The sequence below is a fragment of the Harpia harpyja genome, chromosome Z (genome assembly GCF_026419915.1).
Source record: "Harpia harpyja isolate bHarHar1 chromosome Z, bHarHar1 primary haplotype, whole genome shotgun sequence".
Lineage (NCBI taxonomy): Eukaryota > Metazoa > Chordata > Aves > Accipitriformes > Accipitridae > Harpia > Harpia harpyja.
This window is the reverse complement of record NC_068969.1, coordinates 53,330,804-53,354,206: the sequence shown is the minus strand read 5'-3', so window position 1 is coordinate 53,354,206 and position 23,403 is coordinate 53,330,804. Positions and strand designations below refer to the sequence as shown.

At 38.1% G+C, this 23,403-nt stretch overlaps 1 protein-coding gene across 2 annotated transcripts in view; it reads right to left on the bottom strand.

Annotated features, from left to right (window-relative positions):
• EFNA5 (ephrin A5) overlaps positions 1-23,403 on the bottom strand; it is a 216,678-nt gene that overhangs the window by 41,295 nt on the left and 151,980 nt on the right. For both annotated transcript variants that reach the window (XM_052778278.1, XM_052778279.1), the window contains exon 2: positions 450-742. In XM_052778278.1, the coding sequence (XP_052634238.1) occupies positions 450-742 (293 nt within the window). The remainder of the gene's footprint in view (positions 1-449; positions 743-23,403) is intronic.

Sequence of the window (23,403 nt, the reverse complement as noted above, 5' to 3'; positions counted from 1 at the left end):
ACTTACAAACTACACAGACCTCACTTTCTTTGGGTGATAAATATTACAGAGACAAGAGTATTTCATCTAAGCAAATAAGAAAATCGAGGAATTTCACATGGAAATGATTAATTATTTTTCCTTATATTTGGGGACAGCTTCTTGCCCCCTTCTCCTCCTCCTCCACCTCAGAGTGCTGGAATAAATTCATTAGTGCATTTTGCTTTAAAAGTCAACCACGGTTCAGTAGCCACATGCTATTTCATGTGAGAAAAGCAGCTGTGATTTAATCTCATTTTCACTAGCTAGATTCCTAGCTAATGTATCTGGGGATAGTTAAGTTGGCATTCACTGTAAGACATCTGCATTATATACCGTTTGGCCCTCTGTATTTCCACAGAGCATAGGTGAAAAATTAGCTGGGTTTCTTGCACCTGCTGTGCAACAGTGGTAATTCTCTATATACTCACAGATGTAGAAGTATTCCCGGCCTGGCCTGAACTCAAATCCTAGCGAGAAGGGCGTGAAGAGCTGGAACTTTTCTGAGAACTTCAATGGTCCATTCGGGGAATGTGGCCGATTACACTCCCACCTCTTGAACCCCTTGGAGGTGTGATCACAGGAGCTGTAGCCGTCAAAGTTCACCATGTACAGAACATAGCGTTCGGTCTTATCTTCCGGCACCGAGTCTTCATAGTGAGGGCAGAACACATCCAGGTAGTCATTGATGCAGACATCGATGTGGTAGTCGCCCCGCTGGAATCTGAAATCGCAGGAAGAGTTCAGACATAAGCACAGTTAACTCAGGATGACCTTGTTGCAGGGCAACTTTCTCATAAAAGGAGCATCACTAATGGCACTTCATTTCACTCCAGCCATGCACATTTACTCTCGGAAATAACCCTTACAATTCACCAGAGCTATCAGAGACTGCTTATACAGGACTATGATCATATGATCTTCTGGATAAGGCTTTTGCTCTCTTCTCTTACAACATAAGTCTGTTGCTAACGCACACCAAGTTATAGGCTATCTTTCCTTATGGTTTATTGAATAAACAAACAAAGAAAGTGTCTGCTTTATTTAGTTGTGGTTTTGGTTTGTTTTTTTTTTTTTAATTGGAGAAAGAAGCAAGAAGAAGCAAAGAAGCCAAAACTGTAGCAGCCTCCCCAAATCAGTGTCTATATAAACATCTACATATGCATGCAAATAAATAACCCAAACATATCCTCTTCTCTGAATCAGGCAGTAATCACCCCTGTGCTGAAAGCTGATTTGACTGCAAGTACTTAGAGTTACTACAAGAGCACAAACAGGTTTACTCTTTCTTCATGATTAGCAGCCATTTGTCAAATGTACAGAAAAGCCTGTATTGCTTTTTAAAGATATTTGAAAAGCAGTGCATCTCCTTTACCAAAAGTACACAGCGGAGATGTTGCTCTGTTCAGATAAAAGGATTCTGGGATACAAATTATCAGCACTTAGCCTAATGTGACAGTTCTGAATGAGTGCCAGCTGAGAAATGCAGCAGAAGGCACCAGCCCAGATGCACTTTATTATTACTATTATTACTGATGACCCCTTAAGAGATGTGGGATTCTTCTTCTGTTGGGGGTGGGGAGGGTGTCCTCATCCTCCCCCCCCCCCAAATTTCACTTACATTACTTCTGTAATGCCTACCATAGTATCTGGAAGAAACTACGTGAACAAATTCACTCCCTTCATGGGAGCTTATACCATGATGGATTTAATGATTCCATAAACCAGGTCTGTACATTTATCAGACTCCCTGGGGCAGCCAAAGAAATCAACCACTGCCCTACTCCACTTGAGGCTGACTAGGCTACTTGTAGCTTCTCTCTTTCACGGCTGCAGTTGTCAAGTGTACACAGAGCAATAAAAAGGCCATGACAGATTTAACTATAATACTTCTTTTTAGCTGAGGGGCATATTTTAAACACCTGATAGGCTTGAAATCTGCCATCTGGATCCTTCTATCTAATTTCAGAGAAAAAGCAATGATCTGCTGGCCCTCCAAGGGTAAATTCAGAGCAAACTACAACTTTTCATATCTCTACAATAATTTAACTTCAATAAAATAGCCTTTTAAAGGGGAAAAACTGAACACGCATCAAAGCATGATATATCTGTATAACTTCAGCCAGTGCACAGCCTCACAATTCCATTCTGTAACATGGAAAAGCCTCTCTGAACCACAGTTCTTCCAGGAGAATTTACATTTATCTAAATCATTAGTTAAGAACATATTTTTGTACTCCAGTGCTTTTCAAAATCTATCACCTGAACAGATTCTGTCTTAGTACATTTGCAAAAATGCATTGTTTTCAAATTGGTGTCTGTTCTCTGTATCAGTTAACAGTACGCTATTTCTTACAGGTAATGAAAAAGAGTATCTTATGAATAGGAAAGCCACATTCTGGCAATGGTATCTTTTTTTTTTTTAATTACAGTTTTAGTAAGTCAAAATGAATATATATTTATATGTGTGTGTGTTTGTGTGTGCGTGCTTTTTTTTAATGGTGCAGGTGACAGACAATGCAGTTTTCTCAAGGGATTCTCAAGGTTACCTCTTATATCAGCCTGTGCCTTCACAGTAATGCCCAATTATGGTTTTGTGACAGAAACTATATGCTCTCAGAACTACACTTAGGTAACTACACTAGGGATCAGAGTGGTCTCCTTAATATTACACTTTTACAACACAAACAACATTATGTGAACTGCTTCTCTGCATTCTCTTTAGGTCAATGGAAAGAAATAGGAACTTCTCGAGTCCAATTCATCTGGCCTGTTTAGGCCCAAGGTACACTGGAATGAGATGGATCACACTCCAGAAGCAGCTATTTCTCTCCTTTAACCAAAAGGAGAGTCTAGACAGACATTTCCCAGACAGAATCTGTACTGTAAATAGCTGAATTTGAAGGGAAGAATCCAATCGCACAGTCTATGATAATGGAGATGATAAATACAAAAAGACAGACAACTAAATTTGTGATCACACCTTAAATCCATGTTAGCAAAGAAATCAAACTTATAATCTGCACCACTGAGCTGTTCTATCCAATACTGCACACAAAGAACTCATCTGACTTCCTCTTGGCAAAGTTCCCTACTGTATTCTTGTTAAACAAACAAAACCAAACCACAGCCGTCCTCTTTGATCACTGGTATTTTAGTAGATTCATTCTTATTTCTGCTTCCCTAAGTGCTAAAGCAGTTGAGTTTCTTCATTCACCACAGCACACACTTGCCTGTCAAACATGTGGAAAGTAAGAAGCAAGCACTGCCTGCAAAGCAGATTTGAGGGTGAAGCACACAACCAAGTCCTTTTATCCTAGTGTCCTTCCCTCCCCACTCCCCTGCTTCTCAATATTTTCATTTCACAGTCATTCACCATAGCCAGAAAGTGTTTACACTTACATGCCTAAAAAAGGAAGAAGATGGTGCATATTTTAAGTGATCTAAACTGGCCTTTAGCTGATATTGCTGGCACAGCAGTGAACCTGCTCCAGGGAAAACATGTACCAAGGTATTTTATCAAGCTGCTCTGAGAGAAGTCTCTTCACTCCATATAGTAACAGCAATACAAAAAAGAGGTTATTGGCCAACTAAGAAGCAGAAAGCAGGTATTTATTTCCCCTCTTGTAATATCTTAAAGAAGTCAGTAATCAAAACCTCAGCATGTGTACTGAAGAGTTGTAGAACTAATTTTATTTTTCCAAAAGAGGCTACAACATCTCCAGCATGCTTCTTGGAATGAACTGAGACTGTTCTCGTTTATTCAGCTACAAGGCAGTATGTTGTATTTACCTTCTCAAAGAGGAACCACAAAGACCTCTAACCTGAACAGAAAGGCAAGGGGTGGCCATGAGTACCTCACAAAAAAATTCATCAGCTCAGGCTTCTCAAAGCTATTAAAAAAAACACTTCAGAAACACATTTCCAAGAATTTTAAACCACATCTGAGAGGAAAACAACATTTACAGCCTGAAAACCTTAGTGGTAGTGTAATGTCAGGTATTAGAGTGAAACAAAAGTTCCACTTCAAATGAAAGCATTTATCAATGTTTAGCCACATACATATCTTGAGGAGCACAACGTGTAAAGGGAAGGTGGAATCTGTTAGCAGATAGATTTGTAGAGATGACAGGAATAGCAGATCTCCTGTTGACTGCATTTAAGGTTTAACACATTTGTCCCTTTTCCCAATCCCATTCTGAATAGAAAGCTTGCTTTCCTACAGTCTTTAGTAATGCTACTGATGTACTTTTCTTTTTCTCAGTTAGGTCTTCAAACTGTTCTGGCAGATCCTCATCTGCATTCCCATGCCCTTCTGGAACCACGCAGTAATCAGGATCTTTATATAAATCCCACTACGAGGATGCAACCAGTCCTACATAAATTTTGCACAACAGAACATTGTGTTGTGGTAGAAACCAACAAAAAAGGCTTCTCTGAAACTCTGACAGGACCTACAAACCTTCTTGCAAATAATGTCATTTGTCTTCATGCACTCTGGCTTATGCACAGCAAAACACAGCTATTCTTCAAACATAATTAACCTTTGTTTTGAGTCAGGTGGCATTCAAATGGTGTCTTGGAAACCTGCATACTACAAAGCTAGCTATTAGGCGGTAGGGCTGTAAAAGCCATTTTGAAGACAGAGACAGATAGTTAAGTAGTTTCTAAACCTAAACACTTCCATAACCAACAAACATCAGCTTACCACACAAAACTTGCATACTGCTTCCAGCAAAGACAGTCATATGAATGTTTCTGTGCTCAAGTGCCACTGATGAAATGTCCAAGTATTCAGGATGCAGAGAAAGAACTTCATGGTAATTTTAACCACAGAAACACAAGACTAGCAAAAAATTTTCAAAGAAATTAATGCCTTCTATTTTCTATTTATCCATTAACACAAGTAAAAGTACACAGTCTGTGTGCATGCTTCTCTTCATAATTTTAAGTTCTGAAGTGTATGTGACTTGTCTTGAATTTATTAACTTTGCTGGTCACTGAAACAAGTGATGATGTATTTAAAGAGATATTTAGAATGCAACAACAGTTTTGCTTGGGGTTTTTTTTGTTGTTGTTTCTTTCTTCCTTTCTTTCTTTCTTGGAATAAACACTATAAAAATCCAGTTTAAGAACAGCACAAATAACACTAATTGTCCATTATCATTTAGATAGATAAAAAAATTGCAATAGCTTCTGCTTGTTGCTTCCCATACAAATCTTATTAGTTATATTCTATCACCCTTCCTGTAAAATCAACACACCAGATGCTCTACTTCAAGATAAGTGTACTGGAAAATTTTCCGTTTACTATGTCAACCTTTCTTTATTTGGAGTCAGTTCTGTCAAATGCATGCACCAAGGCTTCACTGTGAACCAGAAAAGACTTCAAATAACTGCTCTAACAATGAATTATGAAATCCCAGTCTTCAGTCTGGCATCAGAAGGGATCAGATGCAAATGGCCCCAATTCTGCTGCCTGGAGCCTGCACAGCCTGTAACACCAATGCGCAGGGGACCCTGCCACTGCTGAATGCCTTACACCAGTTGCCTTGCTCTCAAATGATAATCTGAAATGCAAAGCAACATCAACAAAATTCACTGAATCAATTTATTCTTGGGGTAAATACAAACCATAATTACCCATAGTTCTTCAGAAATAGCACAGCAAAAACTTACACGTTCTGTTTCCTAACAAAAAAAAAGGCTTCTGTGAGCAGCACGTGCATACCCCTATAACTGCTGGTTGCTCAGCTTCTTCTTTTTACTTTCACAGCTACTAAGCCAGTTTTAACTAAATTTAATGGAGACAGACAGGTCTCAGGGAGAAGTCCATTCCTACAAGTATCATGAAAAAAGCACCCAGGTGAGAAGATCCCATAAGTATCCCAACAAAGGCTGAACCACCAGCAGATTACATGTTATTAGACAGTAGAAACATCTCTTACAGACGCTCTAGACACAGGAAAAGCTTCAACTGTAAAAATACAGAAATAGGTTGAAAATTAAGTTTATTTCTGTTAGCTAGTTATGAAACTATTTGTTTAAATTATTAATAACAGAGAAATGAGTATAAAGTACGTATTTGTACATGCAGTAATACACAAACCCTAAACATTTTCTGGAAAACATTAACATCCTTTAAAAGGACAACATTTTAATTGCCCTTAGGATGTGATGATGTCAGTGATTTACCACTCCACACTACTGAGCTTGCTCACAGCTTTTGCCTCTGCTTAGGTGGCAAGTGTAGCACATGAGACCATCCCAAGCTTTATTCGCTTGCTGTGACTGGAGCACACCAGGGTAACTTGTGCCTTGTTATCCTTTTAGACAGTCCAAGCCCCCTCATTTCAACTAACTCAAAGTTGTTATGTGTGATGGGGGAAATCTTGTGGTTGTTAATTATCTGAGGGGTTGTGGGATTAAGTGTACCGTTTTACTGCAGATAATTCTAAAGATGCTATTTCTGTGCTACACAAAAATAACCTCTTCAATGCTTTTCTGCTCTTTTTACTGGCTTTGTCACAACATTTAATAAACTCTGTTCCCATAGCTCTGCTGACATCAACAATGATTCTGATGCACAAACAATAAAGTAATCAAAGAGCTATTTTGATTCCAGCTCTATTCAAACCAAAAGAAAATTCAACATTTTCCAGATGCTAAGAGAAGTGGGTTTGCTAACAGTAGCAAGCCAGTGACATTTTAGATCTCTAGCAGGATATTGCTAACCTGAGCAAGCAAACAAAACCCCCCTGTAATATAAAGGAGCTGTCTGTGACCTTTTAGTCCTTAGGTTACAGTTTTACAAGTTAAGACAAGTCCAAAACACCATGAGAAAACACTATGTAGGAAGCAAAATACTGACTGACAAAACAAAAGAGAAACAATTAATCAAGGCTGTTGTTCAAAAAAACGGTATTCAAAAATTATGCCTAGAAAAGACTGCAAGTTAAGTACACAATGCAGAAAGAAACTTATTCTCTTGTCATTAAGTCCTCTATTCAATTACCATTTATTGGAGTAATTAAACACTGGGAAAGGATGCCAGGCTAATTGTTAGATTATGATAATTACACAGCTTTGCTATGCTACAGCTGATCAAAATAAGATGTGGTCACACGCACTCAGCTAAAGCCTCTCTGCAATCATCGGGCTTCCATGGGAAACTTATTACTACAATACAGCCACTTATTACTAGTTCATTATCAATCAGGCAGAGAAACTTATTATTTGTAACCTTCATTTTACTCTCCCACCCACTCTGCCGGAACAAGCCTCCCAAAAGGTTGCGCCCAGGTCTCTGCCTTTGGCTGGCTCCCTTCCATCACAATTACTCAGCTGAGCAGAATCAGGCCCCTGCACTTGAAAAAGCTCATCAGACTTCAAATTACTGTTTCACAACCAGCTGCAAGAGCCTATCACATTTCTTGAAAGAGCTGAGTGATCTCCACGTATTTCACTTCACGTGCATCTGTTGGAGATCTACCTTTTGCCTTTTATTCCTGCTATGTCCCTCTTCCCTGGGAGATTTTTCACACTACTTGGATGGGTCCAAAAGCAAAAACACAAAACAAATGAAAATCAGAAAGAATAGAGCTCCATTAAGCTGGACTTCATGAGAAAAAGTATCATTTTCACGTGGCTTGTCTCCCTGGAGAATTTTATGCCTTTACCCCTTCTTATCAGCCAATGGTACAAGAGAGACATTGTCCCTTTCTATTTGAAGGGCTGGGGTTTTTTCATGCTAAAAAACAGGACTCTGATCAGTTATGATTGTACCCGGTACTTCATACTGCTTATTCAAATGAGACAAACAAGTGATCTACTATAGGGACTAGAACATGGGAAGAAACATGAAACAAATCAGTTTGAGCTAGCATTTTGGTTTTTAAAGAAAAGAACTTATTAAGCACTGGGTAGCTCTGAAGAGTCAAAGAATGTTTGGCCAGAACAGAAGAAATTCACAAAAAAATACCAAACTCATGATAATTATTTTTATTCTGTACTCAAACAAAAACTAGACCTTTTGAAATGTCAGAAGCACCTACCCCTGCATAGGCAATTGATCTGGAAACTGTCCTTAGATAGGACAGGCCAAGGACACTGGTAAATTAACTGCTCAAGCTTCACTTTCTCGAACTTCATTTTTCCTGTGCTATCGAAGTTTACAGCTATCCTGCAGGTGACCACTTACAACCTTTTAATTCTCTGAACTTCCAGAACCAAGAAACCTCCTCAAAACCAGTCTGGTAAAAGTCTTTTACCTTCTGGAAAAGAAAAAGAAAAAAAACCCCCAAAACTCCAAAAGCCCCTCAATTTTTGTTTTTGGGGTTTTTTTTTTGTTTCTTTTAATAAAACCTGATTGTTGAAAAATTCTTAATGTGCCTTGACTGAAACACAACGTTTGCAAAACAAAGAAAGCCTACATCCAGAAGGAGGAGGCTTCTATAAGAGAATCACAGCAAAAAAAAGACTGCAAAACACAGGAGGAAAGGAGTAGGTTTGAATAGGAAAGGAATCTATCCTATTTAAAATGTAAGAGTTCTTTGAATAACATATGTTGTGTTAATTCCATTAACCTGAGAGACCTGAAGTACATTTTTTTCTGATTCTATTGCTGAACAAAAATTTCAGTTGCATTGTAACAGTTAACAATGACACTGAATTTAAAGTACAGACACATCTTTTATTTATTTTTATTCTTTAAAAGCTCTTTAAGAAATAAATTCTGCAGAAATGTGTTTACTCCACTTACTGTTAATAATTTCTCCCTTACACTCATAACTGTGTTTATTTGTACAGCTGGGTCCTGTATTGACTTTTTATAGCTGGCACTGCAGAAAGATATATGTTCAATGATGATGCAAACATTAAAAAATAGAAATTAATGGCCCTTCCTTGAGTAGATATGGGGGAGTGAGGGAATAAACAAATCAACATTTATTTCCCACCTATAAATCTGAGTACTCCAGAAATTCTGAAGTACTGCAACACCCTCACCCACTTAACTTCCTATCATTCTGCACCTCCTAATCGATGAGCTGGACATTTTTCGTTCTGTTTATTAAAACTGTTTCCTCAGACTCTGCATTTGTAAAATTTGTTCAAAGCTGGCACATGACTTTCATCTCTCAGAATTACTCTTTTGCTGCAACTTCTGAAGTGAAGCACTTGTTGCATCTTGGGGGCTTCAGTGACACAGTCATGCTGTGGATGGTAAGGATGATAAAGGAGTACAACATGTCACAGCATTGCTCCCGAAGAGGTCAGGCTCTCATTCTCAGCTGTCCCAGCTCTTATAGCTTTAATCCCCATGACTACAGACTCTACCTGGCTATTGATTTTCCCTTGCTGTGCGCATTTAACTTGCAAAGATGGATGAAGAGAGAAGGAGGGAGGGGCAGGTAAAGGAAGAATTACTATTCTGTCAAAGGCATCACTTAGACTTACAGGACAAACTTCAGTGTTGAAGATCCTGGTAACGTAATCTGAAAGGTACCACACCCAACCAGATACTAAAGGCAGCCTGAGATTTGTGTTTGGAGCCTCTATCCACACTGTGAATCCAAAATGTCTGGGCTGAAGCCAGTCTCTTTGTTGATTTACGGACACAAGCTTATTACCTGTGTTCACATAAGTACTACTCTGGAGTTCACCAGCAACATTTATACCACTTTATCTGAGGTGGAATGAGGAGATCTGGTAATTACTACTCACTTATTTCTAAACATGGTCATCGATACCATCCATGCATGACTCTCCATTTGCCTACTTCAGACACTAACACCACACCAGATGCCAGCTTCATCTTTTATTCCATGCTTTTGCTTGAAAATACAAAACCTACCTCAGCTACCTCTGGCTTATACCAGAAAACCTGCAGTTTGCTGATTCATTAGCACATCTACATTATGCTATCTACCATAAGCAAGAAGGTCTTACCTGATCTCTGCTGTACTAACACACGCTTTACTATCATCAGACACATTTGGGAGAAAATAACCTATTCAGAGTTTAAATTCTTAAAAACCAAACCAAAATAATAATAAAAACCACCCACAGGTAGGAGTCCTACTAAAGGGTCCAAACTGGACTCTAACATAAATGTGTTGACCATGTATCTAACCCAGAAGACACAGTCTATCAGCCTTGATGGAATGTGATTCTGTGACTGGTATTTGCTAACCTATCCTGCGGCATGTGCTGACATCTGTTAATGGGTATGGAGAACAATGCCCTATCTGCAGAAAGGTCTTGCTTCTCACACTCACAAAATGAAAGAAAAGAATGCTTGCCCAACAAGCATGTTGACCTGCACACCGAATAACAGAGATAAACTGCAGTCTATTTCCACAAGGAAGTGTACATAACCCAAGACTTCTTTGCAAATTTATTTTCCCACTAATATATTAACAGCAGAGTGATGGCTGACTAGTATAAACTGAAATCTCCACCTCTTCCATACTCCTAGGGAAAAAATGCTGCATCAATTTGCGCCAGTAAATATATGGGCAGTATTTGAGAAGAAACATACATTTTTATAAAAGTGCCTATCATCTGTTGCGTATACACCTACACTTGCTGTTGCATTAGAAATGCTCTTCTCTGACATTAAGCTATAGCCGTTTATTATTTCTCTGACATTAAGCTATAGCCGTTTATTATTAATCTCTCAATCTGTCAACAAACTTCATTTAAAATATTTTGTGATCAAATTAGAATTTGGAGACTCAGACACCCTAGTAACTTATAACTGGTAAAATCTACTCCTTAATTTCCCAATATGTAAGTGTATAAAATGAAACTAATCCTCAAGATGTTTCACAGTATTTTTATGTTTAATAAACTGTGTATGTTTTAGTAAGTTATGGTCATAATCCACATCCTCCAGCTAAAAGGAATAAATTCAGATGCAATATGAAATAGCCTGAGCAAAATATTGAGAAAAAAACCACAGTCCCACACAAACAGTCCCAGAAACATAACAAGAAATTCTAGTATCAAACTACAACTTGCTATTAACATGAATAACCTATATATTCAAATACATTCTCAAAAGCTATTTGAACTTGTTCACGTAAAAACAAAGCATAAATATATTCACAGACAATTTGCTATCAGGAAAGCAGGCTTCAGTCAATGAATTGCTTTCTTGTTACACAATTGCCTTGTGTTTATTTAAGAGACCCATACGAAAAAAATTTCCTTTCCTGACATGGAAATGGCATTTTAGAGAAAGTTCTATGGAGAAATCTAATAATTTAACCTTGTTTCTGTTATTCTTCCATATTAGTCTCTCTCTTAAGCTACGCAAACTAGCAAAAGAAGAACAACCAGAGTGTTAGATTACAGACTGAAGCAGCACCAAGTAGCACACCTATTATTAATGTTAGAATTTTTTTTTCTTTTCATTCCTGTAATTTCTTCTAAAGACTTACAGCACATCATAGACTATAAAATTTTCCATCAGGTTTAATCTTGATACACATGGTCTCTGAACAATAGGACTTAAAATGTTTTTTCACGTAGAGAAATTTATCTTAAGCTTTTTATATCATATGAACAAGATAGGTCCTGATCCAAATCAGCTTCTCTGTTTACAAATGTGATCTGAAAAGCTTTGCATTATAAACTGCCAATTAGTGTGTAAAACACCTAAGACATTACAAAGATTACAATCTGATGGGCAACAATTTTTTTTTAGCTGAATGAGATCAAGAAATGGTGGAATTCAATGCAGCTTTTATTTTATCCCCTCCTCCCCCCCTTTTCAAATTATGAAGCTCCCATAATGTCGTTCCTATTATGGGGTTTTAGAATTCTTATTTCTTCAAGAGTGACAGAAACAGTTTTTCAATATGTAAAAATAAAGCTTGAATTGATAAAAGGTGCAAAACCTGCTCATTTACTTTTATATGCATGTGTAAAATACCCACATAGGGGAAAAATAGGGAGGAAAAAAACATGCATTGCTTTCGGACCAATCAGAAATTTCAGAGAGGTAAAACTGAAGCTATTCTTTTAATTTCCCTATGGAATTTTTCCTAAAAGTGTTTCCAAATTAAACTTAAATGAATTCTAATCTTCAGCCTGTAGTAAAATTTCTTCATTCAAAACTGAATGATGATCTTGTCTGCGTAACACATAGTAACTATTTTTAAAAGTCCAGACACCAAGGTTTAAGATAAGAAGCAGAGAATATCACAGACAAATTAAACCAAAGGTTTCTTCCCCTGCCCTCCCTTCTTCTTCCTACTTATTATAAAGACACCAGAAGGCAGGTGTGGGGAAGGGACTGCACAGGTCTGGAAAGAACCATTATTGTCTGTTGGGAAGCCTCTGCATTGTTCCTTAGATGTTAAAATGAATTCTTGAGCACATGAACTATTTCTTCCTTTCATTCTTACTCTTAAGTACTACTTTAGCAATAAAGAAACAAAACAAACCCTATAACTCAAGAATGAAGTCTTCATAGCTTAAGCACATATAGTTGGGGTATAAACACATAATCTGAGGCTAAAGAGACAGCACATACAGCTTAGACCAATTGTGTGGGCAAAACCCCAGTTACAGAGCATCAAAGTGAAAAGCAACAAGAGCAGTGACCCTTGGCCAGAGCAAATTCCCATCAAGGCCAACAAAATAGTCCTAACACTGGCCAATGGAAGATGTCTAGACTATACTAAATACCTACATAGTCATACCTCCCCAGCATATTTTCACAACGGCCACCAATCTTTTGCATAGCCAGAGGTTTGGGCTCTTCATGCTTAACAGAGAATGATGGATTTTTCTTCATCAGTTGGTCTGACCATTTTTTGAACCTCTGGAAACTTTTGGAATTTGGTGCACTACAGTCTGTGGTCACTGAGTTGTCCAGCTTGGTTGCCAAATGGAAACGTACCTGCTCCTCTGCATTTCTGAGCCTGACACCTGACAATTTCTACCACAGATACAATTTGTACCATAAATTTCATAGGTAAGAAAGTAATTTATAACCCATGATGCTGCATTCTTTAGAAAAAGAGTGATAGGAAATGATACAGCTGATTACAAGTGTCTAACCGAATGCGGTAGTCCTCAAATGTTTATCAATGGAACATTTTCACCTTTGCTACCTGTAACAGTCAGAAGGAAGAGTGCACCTCATCAATGCCTCAGAGACGAGATTATTTTTTGGACACAAATTTACTTGGAGAAAAAGTAAATCTTGATTTCCTTTATCCCTTTACCCTTGAAATCCTTTATCCTTTATTTTAATAAAAATAAACACTTATGTAAAAGAGTATATTAAAATATCTGTTTAAATGCATCTCACCAGCTCTCCAAGGAGGCTGCAACTTAAAAAAGCCTAGACAAATGAAGGCTGCCTAGTTTTCTACTGTCTCCAATACAAGTTCAGCTAACGATTGACTGAAACTGAATACAGACCTCAAGATCTGTCCTTTCATTTTGTACGTTCTGACTCCGGACAAAAATAATACAACTGAAAAGTCTTTTGTTGCACTTCAAAGATATCTTAGACTTTTATATTGCTCAGCTTGTCCTGTGATTTTAGGGATGCACACTTCATAATCACATGGTCATTTCTTTAGGAACACTCTTCTACTGCTCAAGCTTGCTCTCTAAGTTTGTTGAGAGGATGCCCAAAGATGCTTTGCAAGAAGTTTTACAGTGAAGCAAATGTAATTGAACTTGGTTGACACCTGCTTTTTCGTACCACATGGCAAGAAATGTCCATAGAGACCTCTACTTCCTTCCCTCAAATGAAAAATCTGCTCCTAAATTATGCCTTCCAAGCTCCCAGGAGCAAAAGGCAATTTAAGGCTTTGGTGTTCACCAAACTTGCAGACAACATGCTGAAAAGCTGGAGGTCATTTGCTTTGTTTCCCTAACTTTCTCTTCATCAATGAAGTGAAAAAAAAAAAAAATAAATATTTTGTACATTAAATGTGTCAAAAGAAATACAAATCATGGTTTTAAATAAATAAATCAAAACTTCTTGGTAATAAAGATACAAACTTAAGTATAGAAATGTATCTATCTACTTTAGCTTTTACATCAGAGAAACAAAGCATCCTGAACCTTCCAAATCCTTTAAAAAAGGTTAATGTTCCTTGGATTACAGAAGGAAATAAGCCGACAGAAAATTACTGCCTTTTGCTAATCTATTAGACTGTTTTTGCTGAGTTGCTGAATCAAGCTGTTTAACTGTTTTTTCCCATTTCATCAGTTAGTTTGCCTTTGTTTATGAACGTCTTCTGTTAATGATCAAGCATCTTCAGCTTTTTAGTACATTCTCCCCCTTCTTCACACTTTAGCATGTTTTAACTCAGGCATACAAATGCACTTAAATATATGTTAAGAGACCTTTTGTTAGATTACAGAATGGTCTGAGTAACAGTGCATGAATATTTATTCTTTATTTAAATCATAGCTATGACCGATGTTAAAAATACATCCTGACACAGTAGTTCCAAAGTTCCCAGAAGGTTACAGATAGGTGACTATTAAGGTCCTCTGTTCTAATAAGCAGTTCAAGGCAGCAATTAAGCTGATGGTTTAGAATTAAGCACATACTATGTGGAATGATTTAAATAATTAGTTAAATGCTTTCCTGAATTGAGGCCTAACTGCGCAGAAAACATTCAACAAAGCAGTGAATCTGCATGGACTACCTAGTGGTGTAAAATTATTCATTATTACGCTGATGTCAGAGGAAAACTACCTCAGCCAAAGAAGAATGTGTGAACACAGCATTTTGTTATATGAAACATGACAACGAATAACTCATACTGAGAATCATTCATTACCAATATTATTACAGTAATTCCTCTTATGACTTTCATTTAATTATTCTATCTCCGGGAAACTGAACTACAGATACCTTAGTGGTCAATACTTGACTCTTAATCCGTAGGGGGAAAGGGTTAAAATGCTTTTACTTTAATGAGTGGGCACTTTTTATAGCACGAAAGAAAAAATTCTTGCCAGGATTAACATTTTAAATATGGTTCTTTGGTCCATTAGAAGGTCATGACATCACCACCACAATCCCCTTGCTAAAAATGACCTGAGACTCTATCAATACACTACTATTGATCTTACCAGTAATCTGAACGTAGGTGGCAGCACATAATTCCTATGTGTTCAAACATTAAAACTTAATTCACTTCACCCGTGCAATTTTCTTGCTTTTACGTGCTAAGGTGATGCTCTTGAATAAACACCCAGACAGCAAGACACTAAATTGACTCCACTGGTTAGTATCAGTTATGTATGTGTGTGTTGCATAGAAACACACAGTCTGTTCAAATGTGTGTGCTCATAACACATGGGGTATGGAATATCTAGTCTCATTAATGCATTACAAATGAGTAAACTTGCATTAAGGCTAATTGAAACCTGTTCTTCCTTTCAAAATCAATTATTTTAAACTTCTCAACCTGAAACACAGAGATCATTTTCCAGTGCAGCACAATAGAGAAGACGACTTCTTAATATGTTGGGGTTGATTGGCTAAACATTGTTTCACTCATTTCTATACCCTTAAAATTAGATATTTTGTCTGCTGAACATTGTTATTTAAATTCTTTGAAGTAGATAAAACTCAAGAATCTCCATACTACTGTCTAACACTACAAAAAAGAGCTCCTCTTCCCAAAATTTTGTTCAGTTGCAGTAGTAGCATGATCACATAGCTAAAAAGGCAGCCACTTAGCAAGCTGAGTTCTTCCATCAACAAATACAGAAAAAGAATCATCTTGACATGAATAATTACTTTTAAGAATGGATTAAATTTGGTGTAAAACTCCCAGATTGTCCCAAGAAGCAATTTTTATATTCAATAACTGAAGGAATCCATACTCTGAAAAAAAAAAAAAAAATCTTAAAAATTTTTCATCACTCCATACTTATTTTTATGCTAGAGAAATATTACGAAATTTACATCAATAGTACCAAGAAGCTTCAGAGTGTCATGGCAGGTGTTGAGGAGAATTACTGGTTCAGTTGCCTTCTGTGCTTTACTTTTTCTTTGCCTATGTTAGGTATAAGCTAAACATACGTTTTGTATTTTAAATACATTGGGCTTGTTTCATTTTTTTAACAATAGTTAACCACACACTATACAAAAGGAGACTAGAAGCTGCAGGAAGAAAAGCATTATTGAGTCATTAAGGGCTTTAAGAATACAGTAGAGAAAGGGGGCAATTAAGTTAATTTGACAGCTTGCAATTTACTTCAGTTACACAGGATCTGTAGACAAAAATGTCCACCCCACAAGAGCTACTGGATCAAGTTTCACCTTCTGTTGCAGGAGGGCAAAACAGGGAGCCACTCCTTGGTTTCAACATGTAAATACATGGGATGAAAATCAGGCCTACTAAGTATAATATTTAGTTCATTTAGATATCAAGGAGACCACTTGTAAACTCCAGCTAAGCAGAACAGCATCGGCTGTGTGCAAAAATAATAGGGGAAAACCAGAATTAATGACTGAAGCAGGCTGCTGTCAGGAGGAGCACATTGCCATTTACAAACAAACAGGTTCACCACACGACATGCCCAGGTTGTATATTCAATTACATAGCTGACTTTAACTATATGTGTTTACTCTGTGTATAAAAATAAATGTTACTGATAAAAATACAGAATTAGGGACACACTCACAAAGACACACATGGTATATCAAAATAATTCTACATTTTTATACTACAAACTAGAAAATTAAACTCTGTATTTATTGTCTAGGCTAGTAAGCTTTCTCTTTTGAAGGACAGCTAATGCCTTCTGGTATCAGTGTAATATAAACAAGCATGCACACAACCAAGCACTTCAATAGAAGAAAAGAGGGTCTTAATGACAACAGGTGGAGCAAAACAGGTATTACTCAAATACTTGTTGATAGGATTCAAGAGTACTCAAGGCCATCTGATGCTTAGGGCCACAGGAGAAATCAGCAGAGACCTAACCTAGCTAATTGTCTGCCTTGATTGTGATGGTTCTGATTAGAAGAATAATCAACTCTTAGCAGCCCATAGGCAAAAATGCCAACCAAAGGCTTTTTTATTTGTTTGATGATGAGGCACTGCAGAATGTATGCCAGATCACATCATTAAACCACTCTTCCAGATATTAAAGGGGTTCCTATATGAACAAAGCCAATAATTCCCTTCGTAATTAGCTTGACCATTCTCCTTCTGTCATTTTGAGATTGCATTTATATAGACTAAAAAAATGCTGATCTCCAGTTTTCATGGATATGGAGAACTAGTCACACTTTGTGACTGAAAAACAAGAGCTATGAAATTCCAGCAGTCCCTGGATCAGCAAAAGGTTATTTAATTTTGAATTAAATTATTAAGAGCTGGCTGCATACAATACAAATTAATTTGAGTTCTTTTTTAGCAGTGTTTTGACTGATTTTATCTAAATATGTCCATCCACAATAAAACATCCATTCTTCTTTCTGTAATTGACTACATCATCTCTCCTAGTTTTTTCAGTACAGGATTTACATTCCCAGTCACCAGGAAAACTCCAAGCCAGACATATTCAAAACAGATTTCATACTATGTTTTCTCAGTACTGCTCTCTTCTGTATTCTGAGACTTTTGGTTTCCGACTACAATAATTTCATCCTTCCATTAGTTGCTTCCTGCTGTAAAAAATGTGAGTATTCATTTGAATGCAGAGTAAGATGTATTGACAATTACATTCCCAGGCTAGTAATTTTAAGAAGCACATGTTGCCACTGTTTTTGCACCATGGTAGATTAGCTGATTTAATAACTTCCAAAACTGTTAAGCATATCACACACAAAAAGCTTAAAAGCAAAGAAACAAAGGAGCTCAAAACAGTTTTTCATAATGATCTAGCTATCATACATAAAGAAGCAAAGGCTTAAGAGCAGCTTTCAGTGCTTAAGTTATGCAAGGAGATGTAGGCATCCTTCCATACGGCTGAGTGAAAAATCAGACCATAAGCATGTCTTCAAAAGAATTATCTATAATGTGATATCAGCTATTTCATAAGGGAAAGCGAAGTCTGAAACAACTGATCTTTCACGTCTTCCCTTTAAGGATGTCCACGTTAATAAAATTAAATACCTCACTGACAGCAAGGTATAAATGTCTTAACAGCAAAAAAAATTAAAATCAACAGTCACTAAGTACACTTGACACGTGAACATAATTGCATGTATGGGAATCCTGACAGGACCAATTTCTCCTGTGCCCATTCTGAGCTATTTGTCTTCCAGAAAGTTCACTGAAAGAATGTGTCAAACTGTCTATGAAAGGGACAACCAAAATATGCAATAAACACATCCATATTTTAGCCTCTGACCCTTGAAAGCTGGCACATTTTTTACATTCTTCTTGTGAGGCTAAGCAAGAATCAGCTAGCTGTGCATATCTTCGCCCAGACCCCCTCACATTGGTAACGGGTCTTGTCTAGGGAGGGATGTGCGGGACCCTTACATTTAGAGCTGTCAAGTGTGTTGCCGGAAATAATTTAACCAAAGAAGGAATGAGTAAATGTGTGAAAGAGCTTACTGCAGACTTAGTTTACAGATCCTCTACGTGTCAGGAGACCACATGTCTTTGCCAAATAGAAATTTTCTTGAAACAAAAACCATCCCCTGCTCTCAGAATGCTGTGCAAGTACTGAAAGAAAAAATACTTTTTTCCCAACCCCAACTCCTTCCATTCAAACTAATGTCGACTGAAAAATATCAGCTGTCTCTCCTCAACGTTGTAGCTTGGGCTCAGAGTATTCTAGAAACAGAAAGTTTTTCACATGGCTCAGTGTGAGCTGCTCGTTTCACCAAGACTGCTTATGAACTGTAAAACCAATATTTTGGTTCAGTTAACATCGGCATCCCAGCTCCAATAATAGATGACTACACTTGCTTACTGAAGCAGAACCTCTGGTTTTGAGTCTTCAGTGTGTAGATTTCACCTGCATCATTTTGTTTTGCTAGCAGGATTTTCAGTCCATTTTTAATGCATATATACGTATGCACCTCCTATACCTTACCTTGGTAAACATATATATTACTCCAACTACTCTTCTGGTATGAAATCCAGGAAGGCACTTGACAACACTATAATTAGAACCAATAGCTAATTAAAACAACTCTTGATTGCACTGCTTTTTTCATTTATTAACTTTGTTGATGCCTGCTGTTTTTTACATTGATGTGTTTGATAGCAGTAGCCAAGGGCACTGTCTATGTTCCTACAAAGCCTGGCCACTGCCAGCATCTGAGCCAGCTCAGGATCTTGCTCCTCTATCTATCAGCTGGTTCCCAGTCTCCACAAAGATGTTGGTGGACCTCTTCTGCAAAAGTGTTTGTAGCCCTCCCCTCAACTCCAAAAATTGGTCTCTGGGCTAAAGGCTTCACCCACCCCCCAAAAGCAATGTACAGTAGTAGGAGTACACAACAACACTTCAGACAGCAGAAGAGGCAGGGGCTCTTAGAACTGCCATGTGACCAAGAAGAGTTTGTCTGAACAAGTAGAGCCTGAAGTTGTACTACTTTCACTGTTTGTAATAGTAGCAGCATGTGATCAATGTCTACTTCAGCTAAAAGACACAACCCAGACCTTTCAGTACCCATTAGACTGCAGAAATTTAAACATCCTCTTGGAACAAACAGTAAAAATCTCAGTGTAAACAAATGTTACTATGAACTTAAACAAACCACTGATGACCCAAAAGCAGTCTCATATGAGGGTCAGAGCAGAGGAGTTGCCTTCATCGCTGACTTATTACAACTTCGGGAAGAAACTTAGGTTTTTGCACTGTAAATCCCCCCTGTCAGTAAACCTTAGATTTACATCACTGATATATGTTCTGCAGAGATGGTTTGGATTGGGCTGGCAGGGTTACATCCAGCATCTACGAAACTGCTCTCATTTTTGTTTCCAGCCTGCTCTGAAGGATTTTGCAGGTCAGCATCAAACATTTTCATTGACACTCAGTCAGCTGAATACCTGTGTAGTCCTACTACTTCACTATTTGCAGCTAGGGTCTGTAAGATACTGTGTCCTAATCTTAGGATGGAGATAATAGTTCCACACTCCTCTCTCTGTTTTGGTCTAAGGCTTTGACAACTCAAGTCTGTGTTATTTTCCATCCAGATGGCATTCTCCAGAGCAGAGCTCATTTGACTTAAACAGAGCTTCCACAACAGGAAAGTTAAGTGACAGAAGACAGCTTTTAAGGCTCTGCCCTTCTAACGTACCAACTGACAAAGCACAATGAAGCCTTTCCTCACACCTACAGACTTCTTATGAGGAACTGAGGACTGCACCTCCCAGCCACTTAGCTCCTGAGTACATATTACTCTGAGACCCATCAGCTGATGAGCACAGAGTGTCACAGCATGATGATGAGATTGTTACTGCACGGGCTCCCTGTTTTCTCCTGCAAAGCAGCAAATTTCTGCACGATTTTAACATACAGAAGGAGGAGCTTATCAAGGCATTTTGAGACACTGGAAGAATGGGATGCATTAATAGATACATAAGGTTAGACCCTATTATGACTATCCACATTATTTCTTTATATTACTCATTCTTGTCCATTATGGCCTGCAACAAAAAGGTGGGTTGATAGCCTCCATGAAAGAAAACAAGGCACAGAGCAGTAGATTAGGGACCTGAACAACGTGGTCCAGTGTTGGCCTAATAACAGATTTCCTGTATGCTGTCCTACCTCAGGTTTTCCTTGGTAAAAAAGCAGTATTTCATTGCTGTGGGAAAATAACCACTGATGACTGAGTCATTTGGACACTATGAGGCCACATAAATACCTAATTAGGAAGATGAGATGAACAGTACATCCAACTTCCAGATTTATCTGCTATTCCTGCAATTTCAACACCCAGCTTTGTTTTCTGCAATAAATTTTGAGCAGCTGCACAGGCAGGACACCTGCCAACACCAGGAGCAGCTTCTGCCACCTGAACTTCACCCAAATCTCTTCATGCAGTCAGAAGATATAGGGGCTTAACACAAGACCATTTCCTTGCTGAAGCAGTCACAACAGGAATCAGCTGGAAGGAACTAGATGTAGTGTGTAGGATGAATAAACATGTAAGCATTACTGCTGTGCAAATAACTTTTGGTTTTGGGACATGGGAAAAGCTTAACTCTTATAATTTAATTAACACTTTTAAAAAATTAAATTTTCCTTTTAAATGCTGAAATGCCTGTTTCACCTTTTGCAACTGTTTTTCCTAAAACCACTCAATAAATTGAACACTAATTTAATACCTTTAGTCCACCTGAATCTGAATTTTTAATGATTATTTTCATGCAATGAAAAACAGCTGAAACACAGAACTCAGTGAAACACACAACTTAATTTTCTTCCTTTCTCAATAAATTCTAACCAGATGCTTCAGGAGCCAAACATAACAGAAGTCAGCTTCTTTCACAACAGGCAGAACTCCCCTCATACAAGTGGAGAATGTGGGTGAGAATTTAATACAAGAAAAACCAAAACAATATTGAGGATCCGTATTAGTGGGTGACTGTGTTTCACCCCAGAAGTGATGCCTGGGGCTAACCGGCTCTCCAGCTGCCTTCCTGCTTCACGGCTAGGGACCCCGAGGGCAGCAGTGTACATCCTCTTCTACTCCCTCCGCACCCCTGGCTGTGGCTTTAGCATGATGGCTGGGATCCAGCGGGGAGAATAGCACTGCTTGGTGGGCAGGATGAATCACTGGGGAACCCTTGCTGCCTCCCTGCAGACTGCATCAGGACTCCAGGATACACTTGCCAAATGCATGTCACCGGGGATATGCTGCACTTGTCAGGTCTGCCTAGAAACCTGGCTGGAAGAGTTTCTCTCCCTTTTAACCTGTTTTATTATTATTGTTTTATTTTATTTTTAATAGCTGCATAATGTTTTGTTTAGGCACTTTACAGCCCTGCTGCAACACTGTAAATTCTCAAGTGTGCACAGTGATGAAATGCCTCAGGGAGCTAGTTTGCAGAACATGAGGTAACATCGGCTTTGTAATTTAATTCCCAGTGCATTTAGCACAGCTGAGAATTAGAAATAAAATCAAAGAGTTCCAGAGAGCAAGTTTCATCAGGCAGTGAGGAAAAAAACCAAAAAACTTTTTGGCTTTTTAATGAGGCATGGTGAAGCCCACTCCAGAGAAGGAATGCATTAGCTCCAAGCATCAGAGAGGTGTGTGACAACTGGCAGTGACGACTACACCAGGATTTGTACTCAGTGGATACTTTTATGGCCTCAGCTGTCAAAGGTCAATGTGTGTGCCTGTGTACTTTGCAATGAAAGCAAACAAGGGACAAGGCAGAGAGGAACAGTAACTGCACTGCATCCAACTGCACTTCACATAACTGCAGAAGTCATTCTGACTTCCTTTTCTGATTGATTTCATATCGTGCCGTTTCACGTTGCCATCTTACTTCCAACTCGTGAAAAAACATTTCCGAAATAAATCAGGGAACAGAACTGGACAGTAAGAGTATGAAATTATCACAGAGCATGCATTCTTCAATTCCTAAACACGTGCAATACACCAACAAGTGACATCTTCTAGCTTTCTCTTTCTCCTTATTTTCCAGGCTTGTAACAACATACTGCTCCTTCATTCATGCTATGAACTTCATCTCAGCAACACAAGAAATACCCTGTGCATTGTTTTACAGTAGCCTGGGCTCTGGCAAGACTGGTCTGCCAAGTCAATGTCTTTGAACAGAATTACATCCAATAAGCAATTACAGCTAGCCATGGCCCTTTTCTGCCAATCAGACAAGATAGAGACCTTTCCCTATCCTCATTTAACTTTCTGCCTGTTACAATGTAAAGGATTGATTTATAAAGAACTAAGAGTGTATCTTCTTTTTGACTTAGCATCTGCTTTGTACATATTGATGAGACAAGGAAAAAACTGGAAGTGGATGAAAGAAGGACCTACTGCCACAAAGAAAGAGGTTGTGGACTCCATCCATTTTTTGCTCTGTCTTCTACTATTGCCAGCTGACTATTTCTGCTCATGAGAGAGTGCAAACTATCCATAAGTGCAAAATGGATACAGCACAAATTGATTTGGTAACATCACACAGACATATTGTATGAATAATGAGGTTCAGTTGCAGCCTGCCACACAGAAAGCATATCAGCATAACTGATTTTTTGAAAAGTTGACTGAGTAACATATAATTCACCAAAGTAAAAAATATAAAAAATAACATCTACTCTTGATACAACTTTCCTTTGCATTTTTAAGAAATTGTTTGCTGGGAAAAATAGTATTTAAAGTTACTCTGAATCATCCCCTTACAATTAACTCTGATTGATAACTTCAAATGAAAAACTGAGACCATCGTGCCC